General features: G+C 35.3%; 1 protein-coding gene and 1 pseudogene across 3 annotated transcripts in view; one reads left to right on the plus strand and one right to left on the minus strand.

Annotated features, from left to right (window-relative positions):
- Positions 1-2265, minus strand: part of LOC149772570 (uncharacterized) — a 75105-nt pseudogene extending 72840 nt beyond the window's left edge.
- Positions 2266-4247: 1982 nt separating this feature from the next.
- LOC149772571 (uncharacterized) overlaps positions 4248-21633 on the plus strand; it is a 35070-nt gene continuing 17684 nt past the window's right edge. The window contains exons 1-8 of one of the 3 annotated variants that reach the window (XM_089947619.1): positions 4248-4383; positions 7345-7422; positions 9262-10572; positions 14196-14303; positions 15092-15160; positions 15777-15892; positions 17981-18039; positions 18687-18850. In XM_089947619.1, coding sequence (XP_089803745.1) covers positions 7368-7422; positions 9262-10572; positions 14196-14303; positions 15092-15160; positions 15777-15892; positions 17981-18039; positions 18687-18850 — 1882 coding nt within the window. In that variant the 5' untranslated portion in view covers positions 4248-4383; positions 7345-7367. The other 2 variants (XM_089947622.1, XM_089947620.1) reach the window with 2 other exon arrangements.

Genomic DNA, 21633 nt, shown 5'->3' on the forward strand with positions numbered 1-21633 from the left:
TTTTTGTTATTGTAATTTGTAAAGTGTGATTTAATAGCTGCATGTCAATTTGCAGTGGACAAATACTCTTAAGTCATAATATAGCAATTGTCAGCGGACGAATATTGTTAATTTACGTCATCATAGCAATTAGCAGTGGACGAATATTGTCAAAATGTAAGTAATCACATGACAATTGGCAGTGGACGAATATTGTTAATTTAAGTAATCACACGGCAATTGGCAGTGGACTAACACTATTAACTGAAGTCATCACACGCCAATGTTTGAAGAGGGAACACGACCAGTACACAGCGATACTTCAATCAATTACGAGCAAGAGAGTGGTTTTGATATTGGGGATTCGTGACCAAAGTCAAATATAATACACAGAAATGTTATTTCATCTTCTCCTAAACTGTACACGTCTCTGCAAAATACAGTTAATCTAGAGATTGTTATTTCACAAATTAAAACATTACATCAGCTATACAATGGATAAAAATAAAGATGAGAAACAGCGGAATGAGTACTAATTTGTTTTTCAGTTTGCACATCATAAAGAAGGACATAAATATAAGTTATACTGATGTGTGTATACATTCATTAGTTTTCTGAGATGTGATTCGAATATTTCAACACGTCAGACACTAAAGCCTACAATTGACTGGTTGTACTATTGATATGATCGGCAGGGAGACTTTGGGTATGCCAAAACACTCGGGGAAGATATTTATCAGAGAGGGCCAGTAAACATAAACACACTCAACAAACCAGAATATATTTAGCAGTCTTGAGAAATTACGTAAATAGATAGATAGATAGATAGATAGATAGATAGATAGATATAAAGAGTGAGAGAGAGAGTCAATAAATTCTACATTTAAATAATAGAGATATGTCATGTATTTGCATGCACAAATAATTATATCTGGAGCTTTACCGTTACTGGTATATGTTTCTGCTTTACTCTTGTGGGTTTATGTTCCTGCTTTACACTTTTTGGGGTCTAAGTTCCATGAAAGTTCAGATAGACACATAGTAAGGCGTGGACATTTTATTTGCTTTTGGTGCGTTCCAGCATAGCAACACGAGTACGTTATTAAAGCTGAGGCACTTGGAGAATAATGCTTTTCCAATGGACACGCTACGGTAGCTGAACCGGGATGGTCCAATGTTAGGATTCTAACTCACACCCTTTCTGTCGTGAATTCTATATGCTAACCATATAACCATCCCCCCTCCTTACTCTAACTATCACGTGATTAATCTATAAACGAGCCAAATATCATCATTGCCCGAATGTCGATTGACCAATAGCCTTGATTTATTTAACTTGTTTTAGGTCGGTTTGATTGGCTATCAGCCTTGTCTTATTTACAATATTTTACAGTGTGCTTGAATGGCTAGCAGCCTTAATGTACTTACCTTGCTTTACATTATTTTGGATTGGCTAACAACCTTGGTTTATTTAGCTTGTTTTGCTGTCTGTTTACAAGATCCACATGACTTAGCTGTTAGTTACCAATAGAGTGGTACGAACGGTATAACTTTGTTATACAGCTAGATTTACAGACATTGACTTATCGTGTGGCTGGACCGAATCTGTATGCAGGTGACATTGCCATTTGTATATCCAGGTTGTAAATTAAATGAAACGAAATAACAAGATAATTCAATATACATTATATTATTATCCTTATTTCTCGAGCTGAGAAATGTATTAGAACCATTAGTCCGTGTCGTAAATATCATTTAAATCTTTTAGCCGCTTTTAATCCAGCGTTTATACGAAGTTTTGATGGACACAAACGATCATGATGTACAGTTATTTATCACATCTGTTTCATTAAACAGAAAGTGGATAGAAACTCTTTCTTTTTTACTAGTAGGAAATATTTCAATATTTTAAAACAAGATCTATGCGTTTGATCCTACAACGTCAAGGACCAAAGTAAAACTTTGCTTTTATACAGCGTTATATGGTCTATAATAATCAATGCGCAAAAACGCGTGTATATCTTTATGTCCTTGCATCCAATGTGTACCTTCGGCTAGCTCACCGTACAGCAGATCCTTGGGAATGCAGCCTGGGTCCATTCTCTTGACGTGGCCGAACCAGCAAAGGCGCCTATCGCTGAGAATGGCGAACATGATGTTCATGTTGGCGCGTTCCAGAACCTCTGTGTTGAGTATTTTATCTTGACACTGGATGTGCAGAATGCGTCGCAGGCATCTCCGGTGGAAGCTGTTGAGTTCCTGTCGTGGCTCGCATAGGTGGTCCATGCCTCGCTGCTGTAGAGGAGTGTACTGAGCACGGCCTGATAGACATGCAATTTGGTCTTCTCAGTGAGTCTGGGGTTATTCCAGACGCTCTGGTTCAGTCTGACCTTAACAGCTGCGGCTCTGGCAATCCTGTCATTCACCTAAGCATCAATGGAGAGCGAGGTATGTGAAATTGTTAACAACGTCCAAGTTGTACCCAACGATGGCGATTGTGGGAGGGAAGTTTGCATCCTGAGCCACGACGTTCGTTTTCTTCAGACTGATTGTAAGTCAAAACTCCTTACAGGCGTGGGAAAGGTGGCATACCAGCTGCTGAAGTCCATCTTTCATGTGCGATGTCAAGGCTGCATAGTCGACGAAGAGCGATTCACCGATGAGAACCTTTATGACTTTAGTATTAGCATGGAGAAGGGCGCTGTTGATCAGCTTTCCGTCAGCTATGGTATGGATGTGCACTCCCTCGCTGTAGTCCTTGAAGGCGCACTGGAGGAGCACGGAGAAGAAGATGGCAAAGAGCGTCGACACAAGGATGCAGCCTTGCTCTACTCCGCTGCTGACTGGGAAGGCATCCGATGTTGCGCAGTTGAAGCACACTGAGGTGATCATGTTCACGTGGAACGACGTGACGACACCGAGCAATCGTGGGGGCAGTCGATTTTGTGCAGGAGCTTGAAGAGTCCGCTCTGACTGACCAGGTCAAATGTCTTCGTCAGGTCAATGAAGGCGATGTAGAAGGGCATCTGTTGGTCACAACACGTCTACTGCAGCTGGGATAGTTAGAAGATCATGTCTATAGTTGACCGGCCGGCTCGGAAGCCACACTGTGACTCTGGGTATACGCGGATGATAGGGTCTGCAAGCGGTCAGGGCGACACGGGCGATGATGCTGAGGATGACGACGTTGCAGTCGCTGCAATGTCCTTTGTTCTTGTACTAAGTGACGATGTTGGCGTTGCACATGCCCTGCGGAGATGTGACCATGTTCAAGAAAGAGGCAGAAGGGTACGTGCAGTGGATGGAGCAGTGCTGATTTCCCGCTCTTGATGACTTCAGAGGGGATGCCATCGTTTCAGGGGCCTTTCCACAAACGAGGCGATCGATGGCTTGTCCGAGCTCTTCCAGGGTAGGCGGTGTGTCCAGTTTTTCCAGGACTGTCAGGTCTGAAATTAGGTCCAGGGCTGTGTCGGTGACGACGTTTTGGGTTACATACAGCTCGAGATAGTGCTCAGCCCATCGTAGCTCTTGTTTCCCCTGGTCTAGGATGACTTCTCCCGTCTTGGATTTGAGCGGTCGGTCTTGGAGGTGGGTACATGCCTCAAGCATCCATGTCGCCAGCAGCTGTATGTATACTGGTGTTAAATACTAGTATAGACCTACACAGCTTCTACAACTAATCGAAGACAGAGAAGACATAAAACCCAGAATATATATATATATATATATATATATATATATATATATATATATATATATATATATATATATATATATATATATATATATATATATATATATATATAAGCCAGGGAGTATGGGTGGTTTATTTTACGTTTATTATATCTTTGCCGTTTAAATTGCTCATACATATGTATGTATGTATGTATGTATGTATGTATGTAGGTAGGTATGCATGCGCGTTCACATGGCGCATACGTATATATATATATATATATATATATATATATATATATACACACACATTCGTGTAACCTTTTTCTCTTCTGTGCTGTTTATTTTTTGTGCCTGTGCTGTCATATTAATTTTACTAATCATATATATATATATATATATATATATATATATATATATATATATATATATATATATATATATATATATATATATGTGTGTGTGCCCAGGGGTATCGGTGATTTATTTTACATTCATTATATCTTTGCTGTTCAGATGGCTCCATCGAATCTTATGTGATGAGTTTTATACGTGAATCACACGATGTCATGTGATCAATAGTAGCTGGGCGTTTTACGTTCAGTTGAGCGCTGACGATCTTTGAGATTATCTGATCATTTCCATACTGCTGCTATGTCGTACTTTTTAACGTCTAAATAAACAGCTTTTGAAGATCTACATGGAATAATATATACGTTCATCAATCGAGTAAGTAATTCAATATTGTGTTCTATTAGACGTACATTTAAATATTGCGACGTAATATATTTTAATTTAGTTTATCATTAACCGTCAACAAACTTTCTGCTTTCCATTGAAACGCTGCGGTACATGATTCATAACAGGTAGGTGACATTCTATTTTGCATGTGTATTTAATAATGTTTTGCTATATCTGACCAAGGGAGTATTGTTATATTGAAGATTTTACACGAGTGAGTATTTCGAATGAACTTTATCAAATGAGTTGAATAATTCCTATCTCGGACAATCCATTACGAGCATAAATTGAAATTATTCGATGCCTTTCTCCGGATATTTATGAAATGAGCTGAAGTCTTTTTATCGTTTACGAGTCTTTTGGGTGATGCAAAAAATATTTGAAATATTTATTGATGTAGGATTATATTTATCTCATGACACTATTCTTGTTTTAATTTGACAAAACCTCAAAATAGCACTGTGAACGGATTTACATTTACATTCGGACCCCTCGGTCATCGTCCTTTTCTCTGAATGATTGTATGACGTAATATGTGACGTCATATTCATTATTACAGTAAATAATTCTTTAGTGATGTGATAAACATAGCTATGGCATTTGTTTAGAGAAAAATATATACTGATAGCAACATTATTATATTATATTCCCTAGGTAATATTCTTTAATTAGTTGAGGTCTTCTCTATATAAATATTTACTTTTTTATTTCTGATATCGTTTTTCTGTTTACACGTAGACATGTAATAAATTCATTATTTCATGAAATTTATTTTGGTGATGTGTGCTTATTTGTGGTGGTATATGGATTGGTGCGTGCAGGCAAAGCGATGGGCGCCGTTTACCCGATGACCTGGATTGAAATCTCCATAGAGTACGAAGTAAAATTCTGTAACCTGTATGATAGTATCATTTATATCTGCCTAGTTTATTTCCAAACATTCTCCGGTTAAATCGAGGGATAGCACATTCCGTTCTGTTTGATGTGTGTATGTTTGGTACTCTCTCTCTCTCTCTCTCTCTCTCTCTCTCTCTCTCTCTCTCTCTCTATATATATATATATATATATATATATATATATAATTTCTTTTCTTTTTTTCTTTCTTATTCTTCTTCTGAAGCAACGGGTATCTAATTGGTAAACCGCTCCGGTTAGATCATCCGCTTCGGATGCGGGAGGTTGTGGGTTCGATCCCCGACCGAGTCAAACCAAAGACTTACAAAAATGGTACTAACAGCTGTCTCGCTTGGCGTTTAGCATTAAGAGGTTAGTGTTAGGACTGGTTGACCTGGTGTCGGAATAATGTGACTGGGTGGGACATCATGCTACATGTCTGCGGTATGATGCCCAAGTGCTAGACATCAATATAAACTGTCACATTGCAGACATCGTAACGATATGACAGAAAAACTGTTAAAGTTACGTTAAATATCCAAATCACAACAACAACATCTAATTGGTAAACAAGACTTATTTTCTGGACAGGAGATATGTGAGCCATGTATCAAAAGGTGGGTTCCACACCTTAACAAGTGCATTTGCTACGCTCGAGTAAAGATGAAGTGTATTGGTCGAATATCATTACGGAAGTTTTCCACTTTCAGGTGTTTTTCTCGTGCCATTTAGTCACACTTTATTTTAAAGCTTCATTCACACTAATACCACGATTTATCTATTTTTGGTGGATAGATGCATTCAAGAAAACGCTAGCTATACACGAAGTCTACACACATGAATGAGGTCAACAAACCTCTAGGGGCTTATCGGACTCTTGAGCACGCACCAAGTCATTCAAGGGTGAAATATAGGGCATATTTACTTCAAGTTAACACATTTACGCAGCAAGTACACAAGACGAAGTTAAATACAAGGACGAATAAAGTCTGGTTTCTAGGGTGCTCATGTAACTGTCATTAAAGAAAACATCGATTGAGGTCGCCAATGCATGAATACAGATCATGGTTTCTAAATTGGATAATATAATACAGACACGTACACACAAAAGCAGCATAATATTGCAGTCAACAATAAAAAAGAAAGCAAGTCGAAATAATTAAACGATATCTCTGAGGCTTGAAAGGCGGATAAGAGTGATTTATTTGTCTATAAACTGATGTTTCATTCAACAAGTAGCATTTGCAAAATAAAATCTCCAAAATATCTCTCAAGCCAATAAACTAATTTGCCCTATGCACATATAAGTTTACTCCAGCAAATACAGGCCAGGAATCGGACATACTCATAATTGAATTTCTTCATGTATTTAATACCGGATCTAACTAACCTCCCATAACACAAAATGACGCGATATTACCAGATCTAACTAACCCCCTTAAAACCAACTTCACGCGATGTTACAAAATCTAACTTACCCCCGTATAACACAAATTGACTCGATATTACCAGATGTACCCATTATAAGACAAATTGACGCGATATTACCAAATCTAACTAATCCCCTTATAACACAAATTGACACGATATTACCAGATCTAACCCCATTATAACACAAAATGACGTGATATTACCATATCTATCCATTTAGTACTATGCATGTCACTGGTTTCATAAAAACCCCAAACAATGCAAGTCTTTGTCATAGTGTAGAAGTGGTCGTAAGTAAACATATCTAATACGCCTGAGGAACGGAAGCCCCCAAACCATCCATTGCAAGTCGTACACTGCGCCACACGGAATAAAAGAGATAATATGCGTCTGTGCCTGACTTCTTTGCGTACTCTATGTATATAATCCAGTCTTGTAGATCTACCCTAATGATTTATATCCATTAGATTCGTTTTTCGCACTATATATATATATATATATATATATATATATATATATATATATATATATATATATATATATATATATATATATGTGTGTGTGTGTGTGTGTGTGTGTGTGTTTATTTTGAACTAAAGTATTCCATTTATATAATTATTACAGATTTGTTATTAGCCGGCAAAATTATGGTATCCTTGGGAACATCAATCCTACTATTGGCATTCTTACAAGGTGGCGTTGGTAAGGACCTTTACTGACCTTATAATAATGTCCTCTCAGTAATATGAATGTAGCAACAACTCAGTTCAAAAAGGCTAAACTGGGCAATTAGGAGTAAATTTCTAGTACCATAAAATATGATATATACTTAAATAAACCTCTCCAAATAAATATAACTGATAACAAGGCAGACAAATTGTGTTTGAAATGAGGGGAGCGTTAGCGTTATTCACAGAAGTAGAAAGAAATTATTTTGAATTTAACGTTAAATCTACACACTTACTCTAGTTATATATGGTGACAGTTTGAGAAAACTGTACTTACTGAATATCAATAAACACATTCTTGTGAGTGATGTAATAGCTCTGTTCGATGTCATGTTTTGCTTTTGGGTGGGCAGATAAAGTAACTTCACAGGGTATTTGCATAAACATTGTCTCATTGCGGGTGGGTGGGTGGTCTTTTTGCGCTAAAATATGTACAAGTACACTTTGAACAAATTTCGAAACATTTTTGTACGTTTCACAATCCGAATGAGTCATTTCCAAATGAAGAAATAAATAATTTTATGTGAGATAAATATGAAAATCATCTACTGGATCAAGTAGCAATCTTTAAAGAGCTAGATAACTAAATAACTGATGAAAAAGATAACTTCTAAACAGCAGGACAATTGCTATCTTTTAGGTGAGTGTTTTGTTAATAGGGTGGAGATATCTAGACACTATAGATGCAGAATATTCAATGCAATATTCGATAGTGGTAATTTTATGACGCAGTGGGGCTAGGGTTCAATTATACCTATATTGACGTCTAGCGATGCTTGTAATACATGAAATCATACAGGTATAACTTTATTTAGTTGCTTTTCAAAATTATTTCCCGGAATTTAAAATGAAAGACTGTTGAACTGGGCAAAGACAAAATGACAGTCTAGGGATGTTCAACTTTCTTTCAAGAAACGAAGGGGAAGACGTTTTATTTTATAAAGAAGTGGGAACTGCTGACAGCTTTTGTTATACATTGCTTTCTTGTTAAGTATTTAAGTGAAGGTATCAGTTTTTATGCCACTTGTTTTCTTAATTTTCAAAAGGCATGTGATAGTGTCTACGTAAAGGTTTGTGGTTGATGGTTAAATCATGTGTTTCACGTTGGCGAACTCATGATCATTTATTTAAAATCGATTAGGTTTGATACAAAGTGAAGTGTTATCACCAGTACTATTTTCGGTATTTATTGGAGATATGGAAATAGTATCACAAGATAAGATAACTAACTGTATAGAGTTAAAGGAATTGTCTTTATTGTTGACACTTGAGGAATGATTTTGCAACGGAAGTATCGTATACGACATGTATATATACGTTCGACTTGTTAATTGTCTTAGAATTATTGTTTATTGTTTATTCACGGGTACCGTTATGTTCATATCTGATTAACCATGTCAGATAAGTGTGTTTGCAAATGAGAATGTTCACAAAATGCTGATAGTATGTCAGATAGTATAATGTTTACTGTTAATATATCAGGTAATGTATCTGGAGAGCATAATATTGAAGATATCTAATTTTGCAATTTTTTTGTTCAAGTGCAACATTTGTTTTTGAAATTGCATATATATATATATATATATATATATATATATATATATATATATATATATATATATATATATATATATATATGGGTTGTAGGATATAGTACTGCTAAATGATCATAATTTCATTTTCTTTATAACACTTATTTAATAGGGGAACAAATTGGTCCGCTAAATATTATGACATATTCCAAAAGCACAAATGCCATTTATTTAAAACAAAATATTAACAAAATGTTCTAATAATCCTTTTTTGAATTCAGGTTTGACAAGCACACCAACGTCACATGATTATCCAGCTACTACTACAATAATACAAGTTACACAAGGTACTACAAAATCACAGCTTACCACAATTTCACATGGTATTACAACTTTGCAAGATACAATAACCTCGCAGGATAATACAACCTCACAGGGTACAACAACTCCACAGTCTAATACAACCTTACAGGGCTCTTCAACCTCACCGGGTGCTACAACTCTACAGACACCTACAACCTCACAGCGTACTACATCCTCACAGGGTACTACAACCATACTGGGTATTACAACTCCACAGACTACTACAGCCTCACGTGGTACTACAACTCCACAGACTACTACAACTTTAGAGACTACTACAACATCACAGGGCATTACAACCCCCCAGATTATTACAACCTCACAGGGTACTACAACTCCACAGACTACTACAACTTTAGAGACTACTACAACATCACAGGGCATTACAACCCCACGGATTACTACAACCTCACAGGGTACTACAACTCCACAGACTACTGCTACTTTGGAGACTACTACAACCTCACAGGGCATTATAACTCCACAGACTACTACAACCTCACAGGATACTACAACTCCACAGACTACTACTACTTTAGAGACTACTACAACCTCACAGGGCATTACAACTCCACAGACTACTACAACCTCACAGGATACTACAACTCCACAGACTACTACTACTTTAGAGACTACTACAACCTCACAGGGCATTACAACCCCACAGATTACTACAGCCTCACAGGGTACTACAACTCCACAGACTACTACAACTTTAGAGACTACTACAACCTCACAGGGCATTACAACCCCACAGATTACTACAACCTCCCAGGGTACTACAACTCCACAGACTACTACTACTTTGGAGACTACTACAACCTCACAGGGCATTATAACTCCACAGACTACTACAACCTCACGTGGTACTACAAATCCACAGAGTACTACAACTTTGGAGACCACTACAACCTCACAGGGCATTACAACCCAACAGATTACTACAACCTCACAGGGTACTACAACTCCACATACTTCTATTACTTTAGAGACTACTACAACCTCACAGGGCATTAGAACTCCACAGACTACTGCAACCTCACAGGGTACTACAACTTCAGAGATTACCACAAACTCACAGGGCATTACAACCCCACAGTCTACTACAACCTTACAGGGTACTACAACTATACAGACTACGTCAACTTTGCATGTTACATCAACTTCACATGAGGCTAATGCAACTTCACAGGCAACAGCAACTTCCCAATCTGCTTTAACTTCTTCAGGTACTACAACTACACAGTCATCTACAATTGCTAGCAAACCAAAATTGGAATTTCTTCATTTGTTGCAGGAAAACAATTAATAATACTACTCGAAATAATATACGGTCAACCATTATATTGACTTTTTGCTATGTACTAACAACAGTAAATGTAAGAGGCTCGACGACATTGGGTATGTTGCATTAATATATGGTTCTGAAATAGACTGATCTTTGTGCGTGTTAAGAATTAGTCAAACGAAAGGAAGAGACAGTTATAAATACATAGTAGAGGGTGAGTTTAAGAAAATTGGAAGGTACGTGACTAAACTAAATGTAGTGCAGGTAAAATAAATCTAACGATAAATGTGTAATTCGGATAATATAGTTTTCTATTTGAATTGAAAAAACCGATTCTATTTGATACAAAGCGGGTTGATTTTAGTTGGAATCGATTGAAATTAGAATTGTATCACCCTTCTATTATACATTTATCTATATAAATGTTTTTTGTTCGAAAGGCCAGATGCAAACAAGAGACCGTTCAGACGTGTAGGGGCCTATTTTGTTTGATTTCCTTATAAGATTGCGGTATTTATATTAGCAGCATGGGTATATTGAAAGAAATTGTACGATTCTGCTTATTTTAGTGTTCGTTATCTGCAGTTCCACACACACATACACAAGCACAGTTAGACTTTTTCAGCTGTGTTCTTGTACGTTTTCGCTTTTTGTAAACCAATTTCTAACCTGTCGTAAGTGGTACAGTTTGCCAACCACTTAGGAGGCTTGCCTTTAGATTGTTTGAAGGTCATATTTTCGTTTATTACCAAATACTTGTCAACTTGATATGAAGATTTCATTCAACAGAAAATAATAATCAATAGTTTTTAACATTATTGTACAATGACAGTTCTGAAACACCTTTTGGAAAACAATAGTAAATTTTATTCAGCATAGATTTTCGACAAGAGTACATTTAGAGAACACCGATAAATGTATATAAGCTGCAATGCCAGCCCTGTCATTTTCATTCCTTTGATAATACCAGCACTGTCATCTTCATACCTTTAACAATGACGCTAATGTACTTTTCACACTTGTGCCAGTACAATCAAATTCTTCAGTATCAATAGTTTCTATCAAACAGAAGGATTGATGCTCGGTTTCAAAGTCGATATTCTAATGCCTTTGATTGTGTAGTTTGTGCTATAGAAAGCGATTAAGATATGCAGCAAAACAGAAATTAACGAATCTCTCAAAGTATTTAGCTCTGCTATAGATCAATGCTGACACCCAATATAAAACCAATATATGATGCCACTAAAACATTGTTATGTACTATAAAATAAATAGAAACTCAGTATTCTTAAACATAGTCGACAATAATGAAGATATTGTATCGTATGTACCAACAATATGTACATCATCATACATAATGAGTAACACCATTGTCTTTAATCACTTAATATATAACAATCGTACTATATTGCAGCGAAGTAATTCTACTAGCAAGCTAATGTAGGTTTCGAATTGCAGGGATACTATAGAAAATGTACACCGATAGGCAATCGTTAAAGGAGTGCCGGGGTCATACTTTGCTGAATATTTCTTGTTATGTCCATTAATACATCTGTTCTTAGGACCAGTATAATTTATGCTAATTTATCTATACACGTGAGTCCTAGCAGTTAATAGCACACACACACACACACACACACACTAATAATAATAATGATGGCTTTGTATAGCGCCTAATCATTAGACGCTCTAAGCGCTTTACAACATTAGACAACACCTGTAAGATAAAAAACATATAATAATACTATTACAAAAACAAACACCATGAAATTAGAAAAACATAAAAAAATAAAAACATGCTGAGAATATTTCAGGTAGGAAACATTATTAGGTCTTTAAGTTTGTTCTTGCAGTCGAAATAAGCGAGTTTTGAGAGTCCTCTTGAATGTGATCACTGTGTCTTTGTGTCTTAGTTCAGTGGGCAATTCATTCCACGTTGCTTGCCCTGATTTGCAAAAGAACGCTGTCCAAATGACTTTGTTTTATAGTAGTGGAAATAATGAGTATACAATTGTCAGAAGAGGAGCGTAAGTATCTTGCTGGTGTGTACACATGGGTGAGATCGGATAGGTATATTGGACTTGAGTCCGACAGTGAAACGTAGCACAGAGAACAAATTGTATGCTGGATTCTGGATCGAATGGATAGTCAGTGTATGGTACAGAGCAGCGGGGAGGTGTGCTCTGATCGTGGTACTCTAAGTATGATCCGAGCAGCTGTGTTTTGAACTTTTTGAAATTTCTGGAGTAGATATTGAGATGAACCAGACAGAATTGAGTTACAATAGTCCAGTCTTGAAAGTACTCATAAACACACAAGTGTTTTGGTGGCATCAACTAAAAGATATTTGCGAATTGAGCTGATGCGTCTCAGCTCAAGATATACAGCCTTTCATATGTTCATGACATGTTGGTGCAATGTGAGAGTACTGTCAAGAGTAACACCTAGGTTTCGTACTGATTGTGTGAATTTAATGTTGGCGTTGCTGATATTTATTGTTTGAGGTAAAGGATGTGAATTAGAAAGTCTTTGTGTTGTGATCAGAATGGCCTCAGTTTTATCATCATTCATCTGTAGCTTGTTACATGTCATCCATGATTTCACATCAGAAATACACCTCTCTACACCTTGGATGGTAGCATCAACTTCATTTGGGTGTCTAGATTTGTATATTTGGGTGTCATCAGCGTACATTTGGTGAGACACTATCTTAACAGCATGAAAAGCAACGAGATATTCCGCTTACGTGCAGTCAGAGTTGTGTTTGAGTAACAACCCTAGCTAAAATAATGTACCGAACCAGTTTTAAACAAACACCATAAAAGTATTTGGAGAAGATCTTCATCAAATTAATGAGTAAGAAAGGAATACTTTGAAGAAATATTTGTACGGACGGAAAGAAATATGACCAACATCAAAATGATATTAATTTTGCAAACATAAACTAATTAGCTAATACTTGGTAAAATAAAAGATCAAAGTCACTCAACGGTTTATAACGAAAAATAGTGCTGAACACATTGACACAATGGGAATATGTAAGACTGATGCAGGCTAAATTTGTATTCATGTATAGACCAAAACCTTTTTTAACAACATATGGCGAAAACATACACTTTTATGGCACTAGTGGCTATACACAGGACAACGTACTTGGATTACAAGAAATGGATGAGACGATATAAGATCTGACTGGAATACCAATTAGTGGTGCCTTTGATTCAGATCCAAACTATATTTGTCCAAGACGGATTACGATAAAAAGGTAGGCAAAGTCAAAATATACTAAAATACCCTCCTTGCTGTCATACTGTATTTGCAGGATACATGTGTAGAAATAACTGTTATAAAACAAGCACAGTGTTGTAGTGTCGGTGCTGCCAGTCAAAATGCACCCTGGTACTATATTAGTCGGTTGACGCCAATTCGATGTATGCTTCGATAGATAAATGTAACCAACAGGCTGTGAGAATGGTGACAAGATTTCTAACACCATCGACTTTCTCTGTCCTGTTCATGCTGAGATAAGTGACTGCCGTTACATTTGTATGTTCTATATTTCAGCTACTTCACTCTCGTCAACAATGACAATTACGACAACACCTCAGTCAACTATACCGACAATTCATGCAACGACAATAATATTCCCGGAGACAACGTCGACATTGCAAGGTAAATATTTAGAAACGAGATCACATTTCCGAGGATAAGCCGTTTTGTTTTAAATATAGCTTTATTTACATTTAAACATTTTATGCTGATAATATTTGTCGCACCTGTCGCACGAATTTTGCGATTGTTTACGATGATGACACGTCTCAGTGTAAAATATTTTTTTTTTGTATGTTGATAAAAGTACCTCGAATGTGCCAAAGCCTAATTCTTCATATTTCATAATATGATAAACCAATAATATTTTAAGAGATCTTACATCGTGATAAATAAATAAATCGACAACGATAATGTACCGTTTCGTATGTGTGTATTTGGTTCGTATGCTTTGATGCCAGCAATGTCTACCCATTTTTGGTCATCTATTTGATTAAAACAAATCACTCTGTACAGGAATCGTTTCTTATCTTACGTGCGAGGCTGTTTGTAGATTGTACTATTATTTTTAGTAATTTGCAAAGTTTCTTCAATGTTTTCAATAGACTCGAAGACATTTTGGGTTAACATGACAATAATAGTTTGAGAATTTGAGTTTATAGAATTTGCTTGGCGAATTTGGGAAACGAGAATGATTGTGGCATTTAAACATTATTAACTTGTCTCTAATCCTCAGTTTCACAACTGCTATAATCCAGTGATAACATTCTAACTCTTTAAATAAAAAACCATTCCTCAGGAGCATTGAGCCAATAAATTCATTCATATTTTTAATGTTTCTCTATACTAATAACACTAATAAGTGCATTCGTTCGTCTCACTTTTCATTCTAGCTATATTATAATTACAAGGTACAACCAGCACGAGAAGTCCCGATTCAACGCCATCAAAAGAATCTGTGTCGTATCAACCTGATCCAGGTAGACCATCTTATCGTTCATCCTCTTCCTTCCAGTTTAAAGCAACATTTCATTCATCTAAAACTGTTTTTAAATACTATATCAAGTAATATCCATAACTGCAATAAAATCGAGTGACATCAAAAATGGAATAATTAAATGACAAGATTTTAAACGAGGATGATATGTAAATTATTGTTACGGGCGTCAAATAAGTATTGTTATGAATTACTAAGGTAAATCCTTTTGGAAGTTGGAGGTAGTAGCCACGTGCAAACTTTTTCACTGGCAGTTTTCTATCAGATAGCAAATATAAAAAATAGCATGCTAAAACGTAAATGGGCAGAGTCCAGTGAAAACGTGAAGTATATTTTCTTGCACAAAACGAAGACTTTTAAACAGGACAGTTATGAACTCTTCTTAATTAGAGCTAGGTTATCTCCTCTCAGAAAATGATATATCACCTTTTTAAATGGACTTGTGCAAAGCATGATACCAGAGGAGAGCGGCTGATTTTTTTTTTACCTTTCTTCTCTTTCGTGTACAGTTTGATGCCTCGTGCTTTAACTTCGAGTTCAGTGTAATGTTTAATGCCTTAATTTCGTGCAGCATTTAATGCATCGTGCTTTAATTTCAGGTTACTATGACCTACGTTTACAGTTTGATTTAAAGGTTTATCTGGATTTCAAAGACGTATATGAAGACAGAACATCGTTAGAATTCCAGAGCTTGGCCACAAACTTCAGTGTGTCAGTGAGTTAGGCAAACTCGATAAACTAATTTCAGTGTGAATTACTTAGGTTAGACTTTATAAATACTTTCTATGTAGGCTAGACTTCAAAACTACCTTAAGAACGAAATATAATTACGAGAAGAGAGAGGACACTTAATTCACTTGAATTACTAATATTCGCAGTTGAAGTGTCAGATAATATCTACATGTAGTTAAAATATACAGCTTTAATATGTTAAAGCCATTATTTACAGAAGACCCCATAAAATATTATATTAACCAAACTGGCTCCCATGTGCTATAGCCAACACACACACACACACACACACACACATATATATATATATATATATATATATATATATATATATATATATATATATCTTTCTCTCTCTCTCTCTCTCTCTCTCTCTATATATATATATATATATATATATATATATATATATATATATATATATAACACCATAACATGGTGTATTCTTAAGACCGTGTTCCATGTTCTGCAATCAATATTTACAGACCATTTAACATTATTTCTACAAGTTATACTGTTTTGGTAATTTCCTTCCGGAGTGTGAGTTAACACATTCATTGCTTCACAAACCTTCTTATTCTATATACAACCAAACACATTTTCGTTTGATAGAAATGATATCGTCGAATAATATTTATAATTCAGCAATCTACTACATATTGCACCTCCTTCTCTCTTTATATATATATATATATATATATATATATATATATATATATATATATATATATATATATATGTATGTAGACAACGAACAGTGCGAAACTAGTACCTAGCTTGCCTGAGCGCTTTCGATTCTAGTGAGTCTTTTTCAAAGGCAAATACAAAACATAGGCAAGACATAAAACCGATAAAACGGTTATGTTTGCGAAACTTTACATAACTGTTCTACAGGAGTTCAAACTTTCAGCTATATTATGTGTAAACTAGTTTATTTCATCTTGTTGCTGATACTGGAAAATATTTGTATTGACCTAGAAATTGATGAGCCATAACAACATATATTATTTGATGTAAATTTATGTAAACGCAGATTATATCCCGGATATTTCATTGTTATTTTAGTCATACATTATTAAGCAAATTTAGTGAATTATTTCAAAGAAAATATGTCGGCTGCAAAAGATAATTTCATTTGTGCATGGTAGTTTTTTCTAGTCTTCTTGGTTTAAACCGCTTTGTTTCAATGTTCTAATGCAGCGTATCCAGTAAGATTCCTTTTTTTTCCCTGGTTTTGGGATTCTAGTTGGGGTTGTGAGCAATAGCAATATGTGTTACATCACTGAAAGTGTTGCATAGGGCGGAGAAGTGTTTTGCGACCGGGCTTCTGTATAGCTTATTTGTCATCCAATCAGATCTATGAAGGTTGGTCCTTTTGTGAAGCTTTTCAGTTTCTCCGACGTACTGAAGGCTACAGATCTTGCATGTGATGATATAACACTTATTGCTATTGCTCACAACCCCCAACTGAAATCCCCAAACCAGGAAACAAAGAAGGGATCTTACTGGATACGCTGCCTTAGAACATTGAAACCAAGCGGTTTAGACCAAGAAGACTAGAAAAAGACAACCATGCACACATAAAATTATCGTTTGAAGCCGACACATTTTCTTTTAAATAAATTTTTAAATTTGCTTAATAGCCTATGACTACTAAAACAATGAAATATCTGGGATATAATCAGCGCTTACATAAATTTACCTCAAATGAGAGGTGGCGTTATGGCTCGTCAATTTCTAGGTCAATACAAATATTTTCTAGTAAAAGCAACAAGCTGAAATACACTAGTTGACACATAATATAGTTAAAAGTTTGAATTCCTGTAGAAAAGCCATGTAAAGTTTATCAAACATAACCTTTGTTCTATTTTATTTGTTTGTCTTGTCTATGTTTTGTATTTGCCTTTGAAAAAGACTCATTAGAGTCGAAAGCACTCAGGCTAGCTAGATGGTAGTTTCGAACTGTTCATTGTCGGTTTGTTGCATTTATTTTGGTAAATCCCTATATATAAGTAACAGCGGAACAGCAAGGTTGTAAATCATGAATTCATGAACCATATTTTCTCTTTAGTTGATACAACATTTCCGGTACATCAGAGGATTCAAGTCGATAGAGATTCTACAATTTAGGTACCAGTTTTACTTTGTAATAAATTTATACGCGTTTTCTCTTACCTCTAGAAGAACTATATCTAGCTGGAATATTGAAATGCGACACATGGTTTCCGATGCATAAATTTTATTTGATCAATTTGCATTGCTGTCTTTGAACGTCAACGAGTTACGTTCTTGTTTTCCTTCATGTATATTTTAATTGTAATACTTCTAAGTTTTAAAGCAGATTCAAATATGAAACTATACAATCCTCTCAAATACCACTGCGTACATTAATGTAGAATGATTTATTGATGCAGCAATGACATTTTAATGTCTTCAGGCAACCAACCTTTCACGTACTTGAGATAAATTATGACTCGTTCAAGTATGACAATTATATAGCCTCAAAAGACGATTGCTGATATAATTGCATATTACTGTGTTCCTCCTTTGTCTAACAATTGCTGTTACGCGGCTCATGAAACAAAATAATCTTTATTAATTTTAGGTTTGCCATTAAATATTCACTTATAACTGTTAGTATAATAAAGACAACAAAGGCACGTGTTTTGTGCCAAATTGTGACATAAAAGGAACATTTTAGACCTATAAAGTTTATTCATTTGCACAAGAATGTTGAATTGGTAACTATCTTCAGATTTTTTTGTTCACGATTACAGTCCCGGATCTGTTATTGTGGACTATTCAGTCAATGTTTATGGAACAGCGGACATCCTAGCTGTTACAAACCAAATTGAAAATGAAGTTGTTGATTCCTTGAAGGAAGTTGCAGGCGCGCCGGTTGATATAGGGTATACTCGAACATCTATGAAAAGCAGGCTAGGTAAACTACTCTCTCTCTCTCTCTGAACAGTTAAGGGACATATGACCAATAATCCTTTAGTTACAAGCGTCACCCACAAATGCTTAACTGGGCCTGCAGCGTCGAAAATTATTGTTGCAGATTGATTATATTAAGAAAGAAAGACTTTATCAATGTGCGAAATTTCAGTTCTGGAACATTCATATTCTTCTTTATTACAGTCTGGTATACATCCTGTACCGGAACATTTTCGGGACACTATAGCCTCTTTCTAATTGAAAAATAACCTAAGTTTATTAGAGCATACATTGGTACTGTCTTACACGTCAAAAATAAATAATCCAGGTATCTAAGTTTATGGCTGTCTCACACGTTATCTTTCAAACCAAAAAGCATCCCCCGGTTCATTGTCTGTAATATATCTTCGTGTTGTCTTACATGTTGATTTATTTATAACACAAAACGTTCCCATTTTCATGGACTGGAATACTGTCCGACAGGCTGACATGTTCCAACGAAAATCAGTTTCAAGTCCGTAACCTAAAGTATAATTTGGTGTTTACTGTTTTTTAAAATGAATAAATCTTTTGTTTCATTGTCTCTGTTATACATTGGTGTTGTTCGAACATCGATAGGCAGAAAAACATGAACGTTACTATCTTGTCTTGCAAAAAGTTTGTTTCTTAAAAAATATTAATACCTCTTCTTAGAAGACGAAATTATTAAACATAACAATGTTAGCTTTTTACTAAGATTACAGGCGAAGAATGTTGTGAATGAATCTTACCAAGGACAGAAAATTTGCTTCCACCTGAAGCAAGGTATTTTTTCACCTAATAAACTTTTTATATAAAGACTTGTTAGAGCAAGTATCAATCCGGTAATGTGATTTATTAGGCCTATGCTCTTGTTGGAGTGTTGGAGACACAGTACGAATTATTCATCATCGGAAACAAAATATTTAATTATAGACTATGATCTGTCTGAGCCATTAGAAAGAGTCAAATTAGTGGTAGAGAATATACTGTTGCATCATAGGGTAACTCTGTCTGTCTGTTTGTCTCTGTCTGTCTGTCTGTCTGTCTCTCCCTCTCTCTATGGCTATATATATATATATATATATATATATATATATATATATATATATATATATATATATCACCAATATCAGAATTTTATTCATCTCTACTTAAAAATCAGACATCAAGGAAAAAGACTACACCATCTATAAGACAATTACATAAAGAAAGAAACATTGATGATATCTGACATTTGTACTAGTTTAGGAAATACAGACAAGGCCTTGCGCAAGAATTCATTAATCCGATGCACGTTTAAAGATATCCAATGTAGAGTTAATCTGTTAAAATATTATAACGTGTTCCTAATGCTTATGGATGATTGTGTGTGGACAAAGAGGTTTAATTACCAATAGACAGGTTTGCTGAAACAAATCACGAATACAAGAAAGCTGTTCAGATCACGAAACAATAACTAGATAATTCATTATGCACCTTCGTAAGTTTATTTAAGATTTGGTGAATAAAGCTAAAAAAGGTTTGGAAAATGTTATAGAAATTAAAAGGCTGCAAGGGAATTCAACGAAATATCAGATGATTATGACCGTGTCTTAAACACACATGCAAAACTTAATACTGGTGGTAATTTAGAAGTGGATTCCAATAATATTTGCAGGACTATGTTAGAGAATCCTGTTACATACAATATATTTAAATGCATATGAAAACAATTTATCTTTCTTACCAATGAAGCTGCCTGATAATTAGAAGGCACAAAACTAACATAAACAAAATAATAATTATATCAGTACTTCAGATGCCTAAAACTTTACATACAGTTGGATTTAAAAATGAGTACTGAGTTTTCATATTCGAACAACAATACCTTGTATCTTATAATGACCTAACTACATTTAAAGTGTCATACATATGTATAGTAGGACATTGGAACACAGAATTAGTGTTAATTTTCAAATAAAAACAAAGTTATATTAACACAATGAATATATGGTAGATTGATAGTTTTGTAGCTGACAAAATGGCTGAATGTATAAAGTTTACTACAGCAAAGTAAACATTGACAGAATGGGACTGTTAATATCATTACATCAGGATTCAGACAGAAAACGTTGATAATATCAATAAGTATAACATATCTGGACGTTTTGAAGATGAGTGAATGGTGTTTCAATTAAAGGTTTCAGTGGCCTAATATATATAAATTGTAAAGGAATTTAAAGACAATTGGTAAATTTTATTTTAACATCTGAGTTATATAGGAATTGTACATGAAAAAGAAATCGATCGGAATATACATCCATATAAGCATACTTCCACATATTTCTTATTGAGACTTAAATTCAGTAAGAAGACAACTTAAAGGAGACCAGAAACCAATGGAAATATAGAATAATAATAAAAGTACTATAGCTGAAAACCTTATTCTGAAGTACCATCTGCGACCGTAATGCCAATATTTAAATATTGGCCTATCTTCTAGGAGCTGAATTTCCGTGACCTCGTATGCAAAATTTCCGCGCCTATTCGGTTACTTTCGGGATGTGACGTCATAGTAGCGACTCCAGCAGCCCAAGTGGGAGTTGCCAGAGTAAAAGACAATACCGTTTTGCGTTGCTTACGGGTGTAATAGAACATTAAGAAAAGCCTGTTGACATAAATAAAAAAAAAATCTTTTCCGAAAGATAAAGGCATAATGAAAGAATGGGTACATTATTACAAACGAGTCGATTTCAAAGCAACACTATACAGCACTATGTGATCGTT

Source organism: Sinohyriopsis cumingii, unplaced genomic scaffold (assembly GCF_028554795.1).
Source record: "Sinohyriopsis cumingii isolate HCF-2022 unplaced genomic scaffold, ASM2855479v2 utg001392l, whole genome shotgun sequence".
NCBI classification, from domain to species: Eukaryota; Metazoa; Mollusca; class Bivalvia; order Unionida; family Unionidae; genus Sinohyriopsis; species Sinohyriopsis cumingii.